This window comes from Apostichopus japonicus, chromosome 15 (genome assembly GCF_037975245.1).
Source record: "Apostichopus japonicus isolate 1M-3 chromosome 15, ASM3797524v1, whole genome shotgun sequence".
NCBI lineage: Eukaryota > Metazoa > Echinodermata > Holothuroidea > Aspidochirotida > Stichopodidae > Apostichopus > Apostichopus japonicus.
In genome coordinates, this window is record NC_092575.1 from 9,634,802 (window position 1) to 9,656,226 (window position 21,425).

Below are 21,425 nucleotides of genomic sequence, written 5' to 3' on the forward strand. Positions count from 1 at the left end.
AAAATACTAAAAATCATAAAACAAAACTTGACACTCTGCTTATGGACTATAAAAAGCATTTTGAAGGTAATTATACACAGTTATAGGGACCGTTCTGATCCTAGTAGGATCTTTACAGGTACAAACCTGTCTGTAATGTATGCAAAGACTTTTAGCTGCTGTGTTTTGGATGTCATACAGTTTGTAAACTTAGCCTCGATATTCTGTTTAGAATTTGAGTACAATTTGTTTATGCTTCCAATAGGAAGGGTATAACCTCAATCTGTGCTAGCTAATAAGACTAAAATAACTACTCTTTTTTCATGAATTCTTGCTCTACTTGAGATGTTTTCACAGCATGACATTTTCATATAGTTGCAAAAACTAAAACTTCATTGTCCAAAAAGTGTGAAGAGTCTAGTTATTGCATTGCTGACAATGGGAGCAGAAAAAATGTTAGCAAAATGGAATGGTTTTTAGCGCCCAGCAAAGATGTTCTATAAATAACTGTCGTTTGATTCACCAGGTAGAAATTATTTTCATCTTATCCACACTTATCTATATACAAAGATTCCAAGCTATTACCGTACCAAGGCCACATTTTAAAGGTTATAAAAATATCACCATTACACATTCAAACTAGTAACTGTTCACTTAAAGGGGTTTGGATGTTATTATTACATAACACACACAAGGTCATTCATGTATCTCAAATGTTTTGTTGTTATATACACCCATCACCAATCTGAAGCAGCACCACACATAGCTATGAGAAATGTACTTGATGGATCTTGCCTTCCTTTATAGACCACAACTGAAAAACAAACATGAATCATAACAGCAGGACAATTAAGGCAATGAAATAAATCAAATAATTCAGAAAGTTACATAAGCTTCACACAAACCTTAACTTTTACTAATGATACATATTTTCTTCTTCTGTAGCTGTTTTAAAGACATTTTCAAAAGTTACAATGTTTAATTGATTTTTCAATGACAAGTTACAATTTATTCTCCTTTGAGTAAAGACCCAGGAAACAATGATATAGTACTTAGCATTTGCATACCTTTGATACCCTGTCAAACTTTTCCATAATTCTTCTACGTAAAAAATAATCACATCACATTTGAAATATCTGCTTGAGATTACACTTGTAAATAAATTAACCTAAAAAAGGTGAATGTTCAAGCACACAAGGACAGCATAGATTGTTCAAGTGTTGCTATTTCAGCAAGTTTCCCATTATTGCAAAACAGATTCCCACCCCCCCCCTAAAAAGTTGTTTTGCTGATACTATAAACTGAATCTAATACAATGTTAGTCAATTACAAGATTCATCAATTTCATCCATACCTCAGTGCAGTCAATGTATATTATATGTATAAATTAATACATATTGTAGCTATATTGAATGTATATTATGAATATTTTGGTTCACTAAGCAAAAACTGCCAAATTCAATTTGGAATGTATGATGATTTGCTTCTTGAAACAATTTCAAGTTTGGTCTCACATGGACTTGATAACCACCAAACATTGTTAGTTCTTGGAAGTCGATATTAGGGAGCAACCACATGTCAATAATGAGCTACCCTTCTAGAGATAGTCATGTGTATAATACTCACATTTCAATGTGAGATGATCTAAACCAAACCCAAGAGTCTTTGTGCTCAACATGGGGCTGCCAACTCATCACAAATGCATAAACATGCTCACACAACCACATACGCCATACTTCCAAACCATGCAGTGATCATAAATGGAATGTATTTATATTCACCCGGGCAGCCTTTGATGAATTACAAAGACTGTATACTCTGTTCTCATGCAAAGATTATAACAGTGTGAAATGTAAAGAATATATTAATTAAGGATATTTCTTAATGTTATAGATTAAAAAGAAATAACATGAGAGCTGATATAATTAACCTAACAATACATACAAAGATAATCTAAAGTGATGAGTTTGACCATATTAAATCTCTTACTCAACTTTGCTGTCAAAAACTTGACCTTACTTTGCATTGTCATGATAGAATAAGACATTACCTTAACTAATAATGTTGGTGCAAGATGATACAACAATACCAGCACTATGCTATTTACAGTTTACACCAGTTTCATTAACAAACTAGGTCACCTATTTAGAAGGGTAGGGCAGTGGGTGGTGGCCATAGGAAAAAGGAGTAAAGAGTTACACTCTTGAAAATCTTTGCTACGATTCGGTGAAAACATTCACACTGGTTGCAAATTATTATGGACAGTTTCACCGGCATATTTAAGATAAACTCTAGACGGTTGAAGCATCTAATGAGTTTAGATTTCAGTACTGCAAGTGGAGTATTGAGAAAAGATAAGGAAAGGAGATGAAATGAACCTATGTATTAACTTTTAATTGTTACTTTAAGATAAAATAATTACCTTTTAGAAAGACAAAGTTAACCAATAAATAGAAGTAAAATAACCCATCAGTAAAACCTTAACCAAAAAACCAATTATTGTGAGGAATAAAATCATGCACCTAGTATTGAAATTTCTATACTGTTCTCCTTAACAGGGGTCTCTTTTAAAATCTTATCTTTGCTAACATTTTTGAAGGAGCTAGATAGTGTTAGACCTATAATGTTTCAATAGTTGCACCAAGATGTTTGCATTCCTTTCTGAACATAACATCCAAACTTTGCTGGTACTTTCGAACAAAACTAGTGAAGCAGCTATTAGAAACCAATCTGCAATCCTCTCACTGCTTTGTATCTTCCCCCACCCCCACCCCAGAATACAAAGTTTATGTTAATTACAATTACAAGTTGATGTCTATTACATTGTTCATCAGTTCTGCTGCTTATGGATATTTCAATGATCTTCCAATCGTTTTTATTCTGTGGCCATAACAGAAGTCATTGAAACAGGCAAGTACATGTTGATGTCATTTGATACTTTTAGAAATAAAACACCAAACAAGTGTGTCTAGTTGTAGTGACTGCTTGGCGTTATTATTATTATCAGTTTGTTTATATTTAGTTAAAGCAATAGTCATCATCTACTCCATGTGTCTCTCTCTCTCGTTTGTGGAATGAATGAGTATTAATATCAAGGTATTTTACAAGTTTAAGTTGGGTTTGTATCACCTGGAAAAGACAACATCCAACTCATCTTCTGATTCAGGGTTATCATGATACTCTAGTCCGTTTCTAAGAAGCTTTTGTTTGCCAAAGTCTTTCATTCCTAGCCGGTCTGCATACTCTTCATCCTCCATAGAGTTTGAATCAAGTTGGAAGAAGCCTTGTTTCCGTGGTGATCCTCTTGATGGCTGACAGCATTTACACAGACATACCAGGAGGAATATTGCTATGGCAAAGGTGGTGGCTGTTGAGTATCAAGAGAAATCAATATGAAGTTTCATAAAGTTATCAGAACAAGTCTACAATAAACAATTCTCAAATTGAATAGTTTCAATAGAGCTCATATACAAATTGACTTTCCCACACCTTCACCCAGTTATCCAAACGTTTGCTAGGAGATATCCATAGGAAATGTTCTTCTTTGTAAAGGATATATGGGAGGGAGTGTGTTGTTTTTCTTCATTGAAGTGAATTTTCTACCAGATATACCCTTACAACTTAACCTAAACTAGGATAATAAGGTGAAACCTTTTTACTTTGTGATGGATATTCACATCAAGTTCTTTTCTGTCTCGAGCACCATGGTACATGAACTAATGCTACAATAATTCATGTGCATCCATAAACTTGAGCCAATCATAGGACTATTAACTATTTCCTCCGAAACTGATAGAGTCTAGATGATGTATCTTACAAGAAGGATTACCTGCTATGCCAAAGACCAGAAGCAACGACTCCTTCAACACACTGATCATATTCTGTGTGACGTCTTTTTCAAGTCCGTCTTCACCTTCCAGGACAAATTCTGCATTAGTGACATTATCACTATTAACCACTAAAGCACTCTCAATTCGTTTAAATCCCACAGCAACTATTGACAACTGGTAACTCCCAGGTAACATCAGCCTTGCAAATTCACCACTTTCACTGGTTACCATGTGTTTTGGGAAGCCTTTAATGGAAATCACAGCTCCAGAAATTGCTTCACCATTTGTTGCATGTACATATATATTCACTCCTTTTACTACCTGTAAAGGGATATAACAAAAGACAGATATGAGTGTACAAACTGAGTATCAAGATTCTTATCACCTAAGTACCGCCTATAAACAATTTCAATACATTAGAAAACAAAGTGAAAAATAATAAGTTTGGTTAAATGGCAACATTATACATCAAATATAAATGACAAATAAATGGACAAATCACAACATCTTATTAAAACTTACAACTAAAAAAAAAACAATCTGATCAGCCATGGAATAAAAAAACAACCTTTCAAAGTAAAATATATAGCAGCAAAGTATCAGATCAGCCATGGATAATCCAACCCCTCTAAATAAAATATATGGCAGCAAACAATCAGATCAGACATAGATAAAACAACCCCTCTAAATAAAATATATAGCAGCAAAGAATCAGATCAGCCATGGATAAACCAACCCCTCTAAATAAAATATATAACAGCAAAGAATCAGATCAGCCATGGATAAACCAACCCCTCTAAATAAAATATATGGCAGCAAAGAATCAGATCAGCCATGGATAAACCAACCCATCTAAATAAAATATATGGCAGCAAAGAATCAGATCAGCCATGGATAAACCAACCCCTCTAAATAAAATATATGGCAGCAAAGAATCAGATCAGCCATGGATAAACCAACCCATCTAAATAAAATATATGGCAGCAAAGAATCAGATCAGCCATGGATAAACCAACCCCTCTAAATAAAATATATGGCAGCAAAGAATCAGATCAGCCATGGATAAACCAACCCCTCTAAATAAAATATATAACAGCAAAGAATCAGATCAGCCATGGATAAACCAACCCATCTAAATAAAATATATGGCAGCAAAGAATCAGATCAGCCATGGATAAAACAACCCCTCTAAATAAAATATATGGCAACAAAGAATCAGATCAGCCATGGATAAACCAACCCCTCTAAATAAAATATATAACAGCAAAGAATCAGATCAGCCATGGATAAACCAACCCCTCTAAATAAAATATATGGCAACAAAGAATCAGATCAGCCATGGATAAACCAACCCCTCTAAATAAAATATATGGCAGCAAAGAATCAGATCAGCCATGGATAAACCAACCCCTCTAAATAAAATATATGGCAGCAAAGAATCAGATCAGCCATGGATAGAACAACCCCTCTAAATAAAATATATGGCAGCAAAGAATCAGATCAGCCATGGATAGAACAACCCCTCTAAATAAAATATATGGCAGCAAAGAATCAGATCAGCCATGGATGAAACAACCCCTCTAAATAAAATATATGGCAGCAAAGAATCAGATCAGCCATGGATAAACCAACCCCTCTAAATAAAATATATAACAGCAAAGAATCAGATCAGCCATGGATAAACCAACCCCTCTAAATAAAATATATGGCAGCAAAGAATCAGATCAGCCATGGATAGAACAACCCCTCTAAATAAAATATATGGCAGCAAAGAATCAGATCAGCCATGGATAAACCAACCCCTCTAAATAAAATATATGGCAGCAAAGAATCAGATCAGCCATGGATAAACCAACCCCTCTTAATAAAATATATAACAGCAAAGAATCAGATCAGCCATGGATAAACCAACCCTCTAGATAAAATATATAACAGCAAAGAATCAGATCAGCCATGGATAAACCAACCCCTCTAAATAAAATATATGGCAGCAAAGAATCAGATCAGCCATGGATAAACCAACCCATCTAAATAAAATATATAACAGCAAAGAATCAGATCAGCCATGGATAAACCAACCCATCTAAATAAAATATATGGCAGCAAAGAATCAGATCAGCCATGGATGAAACAACCCCTCTAAATAAAATATATGGCAGCAAAGAATCAGATCAGCCATGGATAAACCAACCCTCTAGATAAAATATATAACAGCAAAGAATCAGATCAGCCATGGATAAACCAACCCCTCTAAATAAAATATATGGCAGCAAAGAATCAGATCGGCCATGGATAAACCAACCCATCTAAATAAAATATATAACAGCAAAGAATCAGATCAGCCATGGATAAACCAACCCCTCTAAATAAAATATATAACAGCAAAGAATCAGATCAGCCATGGATAAACCAACCCTCTAGATAAAATATATGGCAGCAAAGAATCAGATCAGCCATGGATAAACCAACCCCTCTTAATAAAATATATAACAGCAAAGAATCAGATCAGCCATGGATAAACCAACCCCTCTAAATAAAATATATGGCAGCAAAGAATCAGATCAGCCATGGATAAACCAACCCATCTAAATAAAATATATAACAGCAAAGAATCAGATCAGCCATGGATAAACCAACCCCTCTTAATAAAATATATAACAGCAAAGAATCAGATCAGCCATGGATAAACCAACCCTCTAGATAAAATATATGGCAGCAAAGAATCAGATCAGCCATGGATAAACCAACCCCTCTTAATAAAATATATAACAGCAAAGAATCAGATCAGCCATGGATAAACCAACCCCTCTAAATAAAATATATGGCAGCAAAGAATCAGATCAGCCATGGATAAACCAACCCATCTAAATAAAATATATAACAGCAAAGAATCAGATCAGCCATGGATAAACCAACCCCTCTAAATAAAATATATGGCAGCAAAGAATCAGATCAGCCATGGATAAACCAACCCCTCTTAATAAAATATATAACAGCAAAGAATCAGATCAGCCATGGATAAACCAACCCCTCTAAATAAAATATATGGCAGCAAAGAATCAGATCAGCCATGGATAAACCAACCCATCTAAATAAAATATATAACAGCAAAGAATCAGAAGAGCCATGGATAAACCAACCCCTCTAAATAAAATATATAACAGCAAAGAATCAGATCAGCCATGGATAAACCAACCCTCTAGATAAAATATATGGCAGCAAAGAATCAGATCAGCCATGGACAAACCAACCCCTCTTAATAAAATATATAACAGCAAAGAATCAGATCAGCCATGGATAAACCAACCCCTCTAAATAAAATATATGGCAGCAAAGAATCAGATCAGCCATGGATAAACCAACCCATCTAAATAAAATATATAACAGCAAAGAATCAGATCAGCCATGGATAAACCAACCCCTCTAAATAAAATATATGGCAGCAAAGAATCAGATCAGCCATGGATAAACCAACCCCTCTAAATAAAATATATAACAGCAAAGAATCAGAAGAGCCATGGATAAACCAACCCCTCTAAATAAAATATATGGCAGCAAAGAATCAGATCAGCCATGGATAAACCAACCCCTCTAAATAAAATATATGGCAGCAAAGAATCAGATCAGCCATGGATAAACCAACCCATCTAAATAAAATATATGGCAGCAAAGAATCAGATCAGCCATGGATAAACCAACCCCTCTAAATAAAATATATGGCAACAAAGAATCAGATCAGCCATGGATAAACCAACCCCTCTAAATAAAATATATAACAGCAAAGAATCAGATCAGCCATGGATAAACCAACCCCTCTAAATAAAATATATGGCAGCAAAGAATCAGATCAGCCATGGATAAACCAACCCATCTAAATAAAATATATAACAGCAAAGAATCAGATCAGCCATGGATAAACCAACCCCTCTAAATAAAATATATGGCAGCAAAGAATCAGATCAGCCATGGATAAACCAACCCCTCTATATAAAATATATAACAGCAAAGAATCAGAAGAGCCATGGATAAACCAACCCCTCTAAATAAAATATATGGCAGCAAAGAATCAGATCAGCCATGGATAAACCAACCCCTCTAAATAAAATATATGGCAGCAAAGAATCTGATCAGCCATGGATAAACCAACCCATCTAAATAAAATATATGGCAGCAAAGAATCAGATCAGCCATGGATAAACCAACCCCTCTAAATAAAATATATGGCAACAAAGAATCAGATCAGCCATGGATAAACCAACCCCTCTAAATAAAATATATAACAGCAAAGAATCAGATCAGCCATGGATAAACCAACCCCTCTAAATAAAATATATAACAGCAAAGAATCAGATCAGCCATGGATAAACCAACTCCTCTAAATTAAATATATGGCAGCAAAGAATCAGATCAGCCATGGATAAACCAACCCCTCTAAATAAAATATATAACAGCAAAGAATCAGATCAGCCATGGATAAACCAACCCCTCTAAATAAAATATATAACAGCAAAGAATCAGATCAGCCATGGATAAACCAACCCCTCTAAATAAAATATATAGCAGCAAAGAATCAGATCAGCCATGGATAAACCAACCCTTCTAAATAAAATATATGGCAGCAAAGAATCAGATCAGCCATGGATAAACCAACCCCTCTAAATAAAATATATAGCACCAAAGAATCAGATCAGCCATGGATAAACCAACCCCTCTAAATAACAAATTTTGCAGCTAAAGATCAGATCAGCAATCTATCAACTTAATGATTAAATTAATCAGGATCTGTGGTTTCTATTATAAGAAGTGAAACAGATTGTTGTTACAACCTATAAAGAATGAGTTGACAATTTCTGAATGCTACTGTAGGCCATTCAGATTAGCCTTCATTCTACGGTAAGAAGTTTCTTGATATACATGCAAATATTCATTGGTTATTGATGTGTGATTGAAATTTAAGTTTTTAACATTGCAAAAATTGTTTTTTTTTTACCAGAATACATGTAAATCCAATATGAGCAAATGCTGCAATGTCTGTAATCTCTCAGCATTAATTGCACCCTATGAAAATAAAACCTTCATCAAATTGACAGAAAATTACCTCTTGGATAAGTGCTAGCAAAGCAGTCCTCTGTTTTTCCCATCCTCCTTGAAGTTGGAGAAGTTGCTGTTCACTCTGACCAGACTCACAACAATCCACCATTAAAGATAACTCAGGGCAATTGGCTTCATGGTAATTGTAGTTCTGTAATGAAAATTTAGTTCCCATCATTTATTGTATAAAATATCATTAAAATATATTACCTGTTTCTATAACATAATTACGATTGTAACTACAAGACTTATATCACAAACTGATTTAAAGCCAACCAAACCATCAGTTTAACATTGTCTTCACAATTTCACTTTCAAACTTGTGTATTAAAGAATGTATATAATTAGACAAAGTTAAACACTTCATTACAACTTAACCAGCTGGTTGTGTTCACAACATAAATTCTCCAAAGTTGCACGATGAGGTGTTCAGTAGTAATTAGTTTGTATTAATATGCAATTATAAAGCCACTCTACATATTTTAAACAAAATTTGTCCAAATTGCTTGCTCTGGTAACTTAAAAATTGTGAGAAAGTTCCTTATATGATGAGTCATGATATGTCTTGGGTGGTAATATATTACTTTGTCAGGTAACACTAGTAGGGATGCACCGGATATCCGGTCCGGCCGGACTATCCGGCCGGATAGTGAGCAATTATCCGGTTCCGGCTGAATATTTATCAAAATCCGGCCCGATCTTTTTCAAAATCTGGCCTGAATTATTCCTTAAAAAGGTGTTGGTTATTAACTTAAATCAATGTAAACTATTTCCAAAATTAATTAAAACATTTAAAGTAAGGAAATATTAGGTTTAACATGTTTAATTTAATTTTCTCTATAATATGCGTTTACCTCACCTAACATTTGATCCTTGTTTCATACTTCTACTTCTTATTAATGATTTTCTTTTGTGTAATGAAAAAATCTGGTTCCGGCCGGATTTAATTTCGGCCGGATTTCATGTAATCCGGCAAAATCCGGTTCCGGCCGGATCCAAAAATTTGGATCTGGTGCATCACTAGGTAATAGCAATAATAAATAGTTAAATCCAATAGAGGTCTTTAATATCATTATCTACATAGATGGTATTCTCATCAGTATTATTACTGACAATCAATGGCAGGGGAAATGACCTCTCTTCTATAACTTGACATTAATTGTTGAATTTTTACTTACCGGCATGTAAGTCCGGCCTTCAGCTGTATCACCTGTGAGGAAAATGAAAATAAGTAAAAAGAAATATATGTGAGTCTTTTTGTTTTTCACAAAGCAAAGAAACGTGTAACATCTATCCAATACATAGATCCATAGACATACACATACATGAGCAAATCTATCAAGATTATATACTTAGACATACACATGATATATGAGCAAATCTTACATACCAAGACTATCTTGTTTGTGTGTGCAGGGCTTTGTTGTATCAACCCCAGTCTTTCGGTAGTACAACTCTGTCAAACTATCCATGACTGCTTGGTCTCCACTCCCGACAGTATCATCTAAAAAGGTGACAAGTATTCATAGTTTGAAAATTAAAAGCAGATCACACAAGCTATACATTTACCATTCTTATTCTGAAACTTAAGATCAATATAAGAAAGCTGTCAAACAAGCTTTGTCGAGAACAAACTTAAAAACTCTATAACCATGAACAATCTATACATCTCAGCTGTCTATTTCTATAACTATACCTTGTTAATATTGTTGCTATGGAGATGGAATTCTTAGGTGTGAGCCAGTGAAAGTCTGAAAGTTGGTGCTTATGGAGGTCAGGCAGGTTGAAGGAGAGATAAGGGGAGATGGGGGTCCAGGGGTTAGAGATGTATGTGTGTGTTTTTTTACAGTGTATGCTATATAGAGACTACATTATATGATATTGTGTGCGAAAAAGGGAGTTCACATTGACTATATTTGGAATTGGCCTTGTGTTGTTGTGCTGGCTGTGGGAAAAATGGTGGGTGTGGCTGAGTGAAGTTACTGCAAACTTATGGAGACCTGAGAGATTGAGTGAGAAGAATTGGGACTGTGTGGGGATACAAGTAGTGATAGAATAAAAGTTACTGGACATTATAAATATTCTCTCATCTTATCTTTGGATTTCTGAACTGAGTTCCACGCTTTCCGCAAGAAACTTTGCAGCTTTGTCGAGACTGTACTAGTACTTTGATCCTCTACTCGACAAGCTTAATACCAGACTAGTTGCTGTCTTTGATTCAGTTCTTGAGCTTGAATAGTATCATAACATAAAAATGTCAGTAACACACACTACTATGAACTCAAAACATGAATGATATTAGCTTTGTGTTGTAGTATGTTCCAGCATAATACAAGAGGTGACTCTGAGTAACAAAATATTTCACAACTCCACTGTTTTATATGTTCTTGGCATCCAACAACAAGCTCAACAGATTTTTAGCACACATCAATAAGTGTTCAGTTAACAACTCATATACAGTGCTACAAAGAAGGTCATTGCTGAATCCATAACAAACTTCTTAAAACCATAGGGAAGCCACAGTTTTCTAAACCTGAGTTAACTTCTAAACAGGAATCATTTGACAATGATTACCTATTATCTATACATGATTTATTTACCCAACAAAATTCAATAAAATAAACCATATAGTTAAGCACTGCCACTAAATCAAGTTACCTTTAAGCTTCAGAACGTTAGAGCCTCCATAAAGAGAAACACTTAATGAGAATGGACGGGATGTAGCTAATGACATCAGTGCCTTTGTCTCTGGTTGTAGATCATCCTCCTGTACGTTTGAAACTAACATCAAAGAACGAAAACAACATTGAATATATTTTAATTGACTATTCCATGACACTCATTGTAAGTTACTGTGAATAGGACCAACTTTCATACTTTGCCACAGATGGCATCTCATGTTACAAAGTATTGCAAAGAGAATCATACTTCTTTTTGTGGGAGAAGGATAAGAAAGGGTTCAAGTACTTGCAAAGAACCAAAACCATTGTAATTTCAGAAGGGAGTAGAACAAGTAACAGATTTCCTCCAACTAAAGGCATTATTATGTCTGTGTAAATTATAACTAAATTGCCATCAAACTTTTACTTTCCTAATGGAAACGTTCAGTACTAATGTCCAAATGTTACTGTTTTTGGTATACAGTCTAATGACAGCATGTATGAGCCATGGGTCAATAATGATCACTTAGTTAGATGTACCAGACTGCCTCCTACTGAAGCCAGTGAAATATTTCCATTCTAATACAACAATAAGCTGCCATAGAATATTCATTGAAAATATTGTAATTTCTAATACCTGGAAACTCCTTTGTTAACTCACACAGTGCAAAATCAGGGTAAAACTGGGTAATGTCTGAATCTTGAATTTTGTTGCGACTGAATCCATTTCTATGAATGCTACGTCCTATGAAACATTTTGCTATTTCAATTTAATCCTTCATTGAAACCACAAAATGGATACTATACATTTACATCTTCACAAAACAAAACATGCTAATTCATATACATGCACATTTCCTTCTGTTCAAAGTAAAAAAAAACATTGCAGCCCATAACGACAAATTACAACTATAAAAGCTAAGATCAATCATGATGCTATAATGTCATGTCATTCAAACTCTGCATGTTTATGACATGATTATTGTAATTGAAATCAACAGGATCCTCATAAACACTTGACAAATAACACAAATATACAGAAATTGAATATCTGACAAATGGTGTCATAATATTGCTCCGAGCGACGCAAACAACATCTCAATAAATACTCCTAACCCTTCGTTCAAGAGGCTCCCTGATAAGAATATCCTAAGGGCATGATTTGCTTCCGTCTCTGACCAGTACTTGGCTGCAGAGGAAATACATTTGAGAACTCCCTCCTTGGAGTAGTCTGAAAAGAATTGAGCTTGAATTTGTCCAAAGCATCTCCTAGGCTAGTGAGCATGGAACCTACTTGTGTAGATGGAACCAACTTGTGTAGGTGGAACCTACTTGTGAAATGAGCTTTCAACATTGATGAGGAACCAACCTGGGAAATCAGTCAATAGTGAGACACCATTTGTATTGTCTCTATCTTGACTGGACATGCATTCAGAAGATGGATTTTCACTCTTGTCTGGGTTTGCATTTGGCACCACATGAATGGAGACCACATTTAACATCTATTGTGAAGATAGTAGAGGAAAAAGAGAACTTGTAACATACCTGCATGGAGAGGATAGTTACAACTGTTTACTCTTAGTGAAACTCACAGATCATATGACTTTAATATAATACAATACAATGATAACAAGTACCAAGGCTGTTCTAACATCATGTTTTACTCCATGCAGTTCTATTGAGAATATAGGAGAGGAGAGGATAGTTTGTTTTACTCCTAGCTAGCTGTCACAGTACTCTTAACATAGCAACAATGCAAACTATTTCATTTATTGCTAAGATTGCAATTATTGCTATACAACCTTGAAAAGCATTGTTCACAGCAGTTAGCAATCCTAAAATACTCATATAAACCACTGTTTTCTGAGACTTAAATTTAAGCAGCTCTGAGTAAGTACATGGTACAGTGATAGGAAATTGTAGGTTCACACAGTGAAAAGAACACATCACATCAATGTTATCAAGTCCAATAATAAGTATTTTCATCTTTGGATGGCTTCATTGTTCTCACAGGAACTCTTTAGTTTGATGTTACCTTACACTATATTTAAAAGTCTGCTCGATATACCAGGAAAAAAGCAAGACACTCAAAAAAATTAAGATATTGTTATGATATCCACTAAACTTCCTTAAAACCATCAACCATTAATTAAGTGAACGGCTTGTACTTACTGATTAATATCCATCCATTTCTTTAGACATGTATGTAAGCACATATTTTCTAGTGAAATTCTGGTCTGCCAATGAATGTTTGAAAGTGACAACAGACAGGGCTGTAGGCCTAAGTAAGCTTAAATATTTCATTTTTTTGTTTGTAAAGATGGATTCAACATGATGTAATCAAACTTAACACAGGTAAAAACACCATGTACTAAATGAATCAACCTGTTTACTATATATACTGCAGTTGTTAAACAATTGTGTGTAACTTTTGATATAAAATTTCAAGTCTTTTAGTCATGTAGTGAAATTACCTCTGTCATTTCATCATCTTTCTGGTATGACTTGAGCAGGAAATCTATCAATGCGAGGAGGTACTCCTGACCGGCCTGTTCATTACCCATAATGCCACTGATAAACTTAATTTCTGGCACAAGAAATTGATGCTTTCCCGGGCGTTGACTGATCTCTAGTGACCAAATATGCCTCCCTTCCACTGATTTACCGATGCTGTAAAGCAAGAACATTGCGAGCAAATAGACATTTCATCGTTTTCTTTGATTTTTAACTGAGTTTCCAAGAGTGGATTCCCAGAGCATAAAACACTTCACTAACCTATCCACTCACTCAGTAGCTGTAGTCATAACGTTCCATAATTACATATGACTACACAAAGCAGTTCAATAGGATCAAGTTGGAGGTTAGTGTTGTGACAGACACTGAGTAGCCATGGCTATAATGTGACATAATTACATATGACTACACAAAGCAGTTTAATAGGATCAAGTTGGAGGTTAGTGTTGTGACAGACACTGAGTAGCCGTGGCTATAATGTGACATAATTACATATGACTACACAAAGCAGTTCAATAGGATCAAGTTGGAGGTTAGTGTAGTGACAGACACTGAGTAACCGTGGCTATAATGTGACATAATTACAAATGACTACACAAAGCAGTTTAATAGGATCAAGTTGGAGGTTAGTGTTGTGACAGACACTGAGTAGCCGTGGCTATAATGTGACATAATTACATATGACTACACAAAGCAGTTCAATAGGATCAAGTTGGAGGTTAGTGTTGTGACAGACACTGAGTAACCGTGGCTATATTGTGACATAATTACATATGACTACACAAAGCAGTTTAATAGGATCAAGTTGGAGGTTAGTGTTGAGACAGACACTGAGTAACCGTGGCTATAATGTGACATAATTACATATGACTACACAAAGCAGTTTAATAGGATCAAGTTGGAGGTTAGTGTTGAGACAGACACTGAGTAACCGTGGCTATAATGTGACATAATTACATATGACTACACAAAGCAGTTTAATAGGATCAAGTTGGAGGTTAGTGTTGAGACAGACACTGAGTAACCGTGGCTATAATGTGACATAATTACATATGACTACACAAAGCAGTTCAATAGGATCAAGTTGGAGGTTAGTGTTGTGACAGACACTGAGTAGCCGTGGCTATAATGTGACATAATTACATATGACTACACAAAGCAGTTTAATAGGATCAAGTTGGAGGTTAGTGTTGTGACAGACACTGAGTAGCCGTGGCTATAATGTGACATAATTACATATGACTACACAAAGCAGTTTAATAGGATCAAGTTGGAGGTTAGTGTTGAGACAGACACTGAGTAACCGTGACTATAATGTGACATAATTACATATGACTACACAAAGCAGTTAATAGGATCAAGTTGGAGGTTAGGGTGGAGACAGACACTCATTTATTTAATCAGTGGGGCAAAAGAATAATAAATAGTGGCTCATCTTATCGACATTCTCCCTCTCCTTTACTGTAAGTCTAGATTCTCCTTATCTATATCTATATAATTTTCTTGTCGATACCCCATGGCTCATATTTTCTTCTAAATTCTGCCGGAGCTGGGCTAGGCACCGCTGGATCAGTTATCACACAACACAAACACTCAGTAGCAGTGGTCATAATGTAGCTAAATACATAATACACTCAGTGTTAAAGATGCGTGAAGGAAAGAAATGACAAATTATGGGCCCAAGGAGTGAGAGTTAAACTCACCTTGATAGTATGGTAATGTCTGAATACTTTGTAGCATAGTATAGAAGACGGTTCTGCATTGCAGTGTAGTTATGGTATGAGTCAATGGTGGTTTTCTTTTCTAATTCAAATGATAACAACTGCAGAAAAATGCAAGAAAACACTAGTTATGACACATAATATACCCTAACACCAGTTTACCATGGTACAGAAAAATATGGTGACCACTGGAGCAAGAAGGAATGGAAAAGGAAGGTGTGGGAGTTTGGCATCAGACAATTATTCCACTAAAGACATTATGACCCAACACTGGTTCCCACACAGGGTATAATTCAATTGTTAAAGAGTCTGCAACCTCAAAGAAATTCTGCAAAGAAATTTTGCACACTGACACAAAACAATTGTTGACATGAGACCAGTTATGATGTAATCCACTGGTATTGTTACACATGTAAGTCACAGCTTAGTGAGCTATGTGAGACCAGTTATGATGTAATCCACTGGTATTGTTACACATGTAAGTCACAGCTTAGTGAGCTATGTGAGACCAGTTATGATGTAATCCACTGGTATTGTTACACATGTAAGTCACATCTTAGTGAGCTCCATGAGACCAGTTATGATGTAATCCACTGGTATTGTTACACATGTAAGTCACATCTTAGTGAGCTCCATGAGACCAGTTATGATGTAATCCACTGGTATTGTTACACATGTAAGTCACATCTTAGTGAGCTCCATGAGACCAGTTATGATGTAATCCACTAGTATTGTTACACATGTAAGTCACAGCTTAGTGAGCTCCATGAGACCAGTTATGATGTAATCCACTGGTATTGTTACACATGTAAGTCACAGCTTAGTGAGCTCCATGAGACCAGTTATGATGTAATCCACTGGTATTGTTACACATGTAAGTCACATCTTAGTGAGCTATGTGAGACCAGTTATGATGTAATCCACTGGTATTTTAACACATGTAAGTCACAGCTTAGTGAGCTCCATGAGCCCAGTTATGATGTAATCCACTGGTATTGTAACACATGTAAGTCACATCTTAGTGAGCTATGTGAGACCAGTTATGATGTAATCCACTAGTATTGTAACACATGTAAGTCACAGCTTAGTGAGCTCCATGAGACCAGTTATGATGTAATCCACTGGTATTGTAACACATGTAAGTCACAGCTTAGTGAGCTCCATGAGACCAGTTATGATGTAATCCACTGGTATTGTTACACATGTAAGTCACATCTTAGTGAGCTATGTGAGACCAGTTATGATGTAATCCACTGGTATTGTAACACATGTAAGTCACATCTTAGTGAGCTCCATGAGACCAGTTATGATGTAATCCACTGGTATTGTTACACATGTAAGTCACAGCTTAGTGAGCTCCATGAGACCAGTTATGATGTAATCCACTGGTATTGTTACACATGTAAGTCACATCTTAGTGAGCTATGTGAGACCAGTTATGATGTAATCCACTGGTATTGTTACACATGTAAGTCACAGCTTAGTGAGCTCCATGAGACCAGTTATGATGTAATCCACTGGTATTTTAACACATGTAAGTCACATCTTAGTGAGCTCCATGAGACCAGTTATGATGTAATCCACTGGTATTTAAACACATGTAAGTCACAGCTTAGTGAGCTATGTGAAACCAGTTATGATGTAATCCACTGGTATTGTAACACATGTAAGTCACATCTTAGTGAGCTCCATGAGACCAGTTATGATGTAATCCACTGGTATTGTTACACATGTAAGTCACAGCTTAGTGAGCTCCATGAGACCAGTTATGATGTAATCCACTGGTATTGTAACACATGTAAGTCACATCTTAGTGAGCTATGTGAGACCAGTTATGATGTAATCCACTAGTATTGTAACACATGTAAGTCACAGCTTAGTGAGCTCCATGAGACCAGTTATGATGTAATCCACTGGTATTGTAACACATGTAAGTCACAGCTTAGTGAGCTCCATGAGACCAGTTATGATGTAATCCACTGGTATTGTTACACATGTAAGTCACATCTTAGTGAGCTATGTGAGACCAGTTATGATGTAATCCACTGGTATTTTAACACATGTAAGTCACAGCTTAGTGAGCTCCATGAGACCAGTTATGATGTAATCCACTGGTATTTTAACACATGTAAGTCACAGCTTAGTGAGCTCCATGAGACCAGTTATGATGTAATCCACTGGTATTGTAACACATGTAAGTCACAGCTTAGTGAGCTATGTGAGACCAGTTATGATGTAATCCACTGGTATTGTTACACATGTAAGTCACAGCTTAGTGAGCTATGTGAGACCAGTTATGATGTAATCCACTGGTATTTTAACACATGTAAGTCACATCTTAGTGAGCTCCATGAGACCAGTTATGATGTAATCCACTGGTATTGTTACACATGTAAGTCATATCTTAGTGAGCTATGTGAGACCAGTTATGATGTAATCCACTGGTATTTTAACACATGTAAGTCACATCTTAGTGAGCTCCATGAGACCAGTTATGATGTAATCCACTGGTATTGTAACACATGTAAGTCACAGCTTAGTGAGCTATGTGAGACCAGTTATGATGTAATCCACTGGTATTGTAACACATGTAAGTCACAGCTTAGTGAGCTATGTGAGACCAGTTATGATGTAATCCACTGGTATTGTTACACATGTAAGTCACATATGGTTGAGCTATGTGAGACCAGTTATGATGTAATCCACTGGTATTTTAACACATGTAAGTCACATCTTAGTGAGCTCCATGAGACCAGTTATGATGTAATCCACTGGTATTGTAACACATGTAAGTCACATCTTAGTGAGCTATGTGAGACCAGTTATGATGTAATCCACTGGTATTTTAACACATGTAAGTCACATCTTAGTGAGCTCCATGAGACCAGTTATGATGTAATCCACTGGTATTGTAACACATGTAAGTCACAGCTTAGTGAGCTATGTGAGACCAGTTATGATGTAATCCACTGGTATTGTTACACATGTAAGTCACATCTTAGTGAGCTATGTGAGACCAGTTATGATGTAATCCACTGGTATTTTAACACATGTAAGTCACATCTTAGTGAGCTATGTGAGACCAGTTATGATGTAATCCACTGGTATTTTAACACATGTAAGTCACAGCTTAGTGAGCTCCATGAGACCAGTTATGATGTAATCCACTGGTATTTTAACACATGTAAGTCACATCTTAGTGAGCTATGTGAGACCAGTTATGATGTAATCCACTGGTATTGTTACACATGTAAGTCACAGCTTAGTGAGCTCCATGAGACCAGTTATGATGTAATCCACTGGTATTTTAACACATGTAAGTCACATCTTAGTGAGCTATGTGAGACCAGTTATGATGTAATCCACTGGTATTGTTACACATGTAAGTCACATCTTAGTGAGCTCCATGAGACCAGTTATGATGTAATCCACTGGTATTGTAACACATGTAAGTCACATCTTAGTGAGCTCCATGAGACCAGTTATGATGTAATCCACTGGTATTGTTACACATGTAAGTCACAGCTTAGTGAGCTCCATGAGACCAGTTATGATGTAATCCACTGGTATTTTAACACATGTAAGTCACATCTTAGTGAGCTATGTGAGACCAGTTATGATGTAATCCACTGGTATTGTTACACATGTAAGTCACATCTTAGTGAGCTATGTGAGACCAGTTATGATGTAATCCACTGGTATTGTAACACATGTAAGTCACATCTTAGTGAGCTCCATGAGACCAGTTATGATGTAATCCACTGGTATTGTTACACATGTAAGTCACAGCTTAGTGAGCTCCATGAGACCAGTTATGATGTAATCCACTGGTATTTTAACACATGTAAGTCACATCTTAGTGAGCTATGTGAGACCAGTTATGATGTAATCCACTGGTATTGTTACACATGTAAGTCACATCTTAGTGAGCTATGTGAGACCAGTTATGATGTAATCCACTGGTATTGTTACACATGTAAGTCACAGCTTAGTGAGCTCCATGAGACCAGTTATGATGTAATCCACTGGTATTTTAACACATGTAAGTCACAGCTTAGTGAGCTCCATGAGACCAGTTATGATGTAATCCACTGGTATTGTTACACATGTAAGTCACATCTTAGTGAGCTCCATGAGACCAGTTATGATGTAATCCACTGGTATTGTTACACATGTAAGTCACATCTTAGTGAGCTATGTGAGACCAGTTATGATGTAATCCACTAGTATTGTAACACATGTAACTGAAGACCTTGTAACATGTAACTTGTAACATGTAACAGTTGACACAATCATTTAATATGCAGCCAATCCTAATATCTCAATGTCTGTGCTTTATTTATGAAAGCTCAAAGTTTCACTTCATAAACTGACATAATAACATAACACAAGATGTTACAGTGAGGCACTTGTACACCCTGGTTGTGAAGACCCTGTATAGCACCAATATTTCAAAGATAGCAGTTCAGGAAACATAAGACAGTTGTACTTATGGTCAAATTAGAGTCAGCCATGGCACTAGATAAGTGAATTTGTCATCCTGGAGAGATACTGATCAGAATTAACCTTACCTCCATCCCTTCAACTTTAATCTTCTTTCTTTGAGTTATGCATCCACGAGCTGACACTTCTAATCTATGGTGGCCAGGAGGTAAAATCTGAAGGAATCTATTAGTGCTGGAATCTAGTCGGAAATTTCTGTTATGTCCAAAAATGCTGATCTTTGGTGTTACCTTTCTTGTGACCTCTTCAGTAAAAAAGACCTGTCCTTGAACCCCTACAAATACGAGAGATATTGATATTGATTGAAATAAACCTACACTTGACAATTTTATTCATGGAATAATATGTTAATAATGTATGGAAAATGGTAACTCAGCTGAAGTCCTGTCCCATTAAGGAAGTTTAATAGATGAAACTGAGGTCCTACAGTAGTAGGAATAATTCTATAAGATGAAGGATTAATAATAACAAGATTGAGATGACAAGAATCACTGCTTTTGGAATGACACAATTTCAAAAACTAATTTTATATCAGTATTTATAAAAGAATGCTGAAATGTTCTACTACCACCATAGTAAACTGCTGGCTAAGCTAACTTTCACGTTATCCTAAACGTATAATATACCACACATTATATTCACTAATAGCTTCATACATTGCTGTGATATTAATGCTATTAACACAGTAACAGACAATATGGAATATTAATACATTTAGCTACAGAGAGTTTCAGTGGGATTCACTTCTACTGAAGAAGTATATTAACAGGGATTTATTTCCTAAATCTTACCAGACTTTGCAAGTTCTATAAATGTTAGTAAAGGTTCAAGATTTGACATCCATATTTCTTTCAGCTGATTTGCAGGTGGATACCCACAACAAGCAATGTGCGCTGTCATCTGTAACACAAAAGAGAGAGAAAAAAAATTGACTAACACTCTAGGAATTTGTAGAATTGAGTGTTATAATGGTCCTGTGTCCACAGTTATATTGTTGGTTTCCACCAGTACTATGAGTTGATAGTCTTACATAATGTCATCACTTCCTTGTGGCAAACTATATTCTATTATTAAAACACACAATCTATCCAATACTGGAGTTTGACTATTTTCTTTACCCTTCAACA

At 35.7% G+C, this 21,425-nt stretch overlaps 1 protein-coding gene across 1 annotated transcript in view; it reads right to left on the bottom strand.

Annotated features, from left to right (window-relative positions):
• Positions 1-2,445: 2,445 nt before the first annotated feature.
• Positions 2,446-21,425, bottom strand: part of LOC139981160 (carboxypeptidase D-like) — a 56,462-nt gene continuing 37,482 nt past the window's right edge. Inside the window, exons 15-25 of the mRNA XM_071993352.1 lie at positions 21,090-21,198; positions 20,367-20,572; positions 15,778-15,896; positions 14,035-14,230; positions 12,930-13,062; positions 11,559-11,681; positions 10,291-10,404; positions 10,079-10,110; positions 8,908-9,051; positions 3,809-4,130; positions 2,446-3,346 (exon numbers count right to left, since the gene is read on the bottom strand). Coding sequence (XP_071849453.1) covers positions 3,105-3,346; positions 3,809-4,130; positions 8,908-9,051; positions 10,079-10,110; positions 10,291-10,404; positions 11,559-11,681; positions 12,930-13,062; positions 14,035-14,230; positions 15,778-15,896; positions 20,367-20,572; positions 21,090-21,198 — 1,740 coding nt within the window. The 3' untranslated portion in view covers positions 2,446-3,104. The remainder of the gene's footprint in view (positions 3,347-3,808; positions 4,131-8,907; positions 9,052-10,078; positions 10,111-10,290; positions 10,405-11,558; positions 11,682-12,929; positions 13,063-14,034; positions 14,231-15,777; positions 15,897-20,366; positions 20,573-21,089; positions 21,199-21,425) is intronic.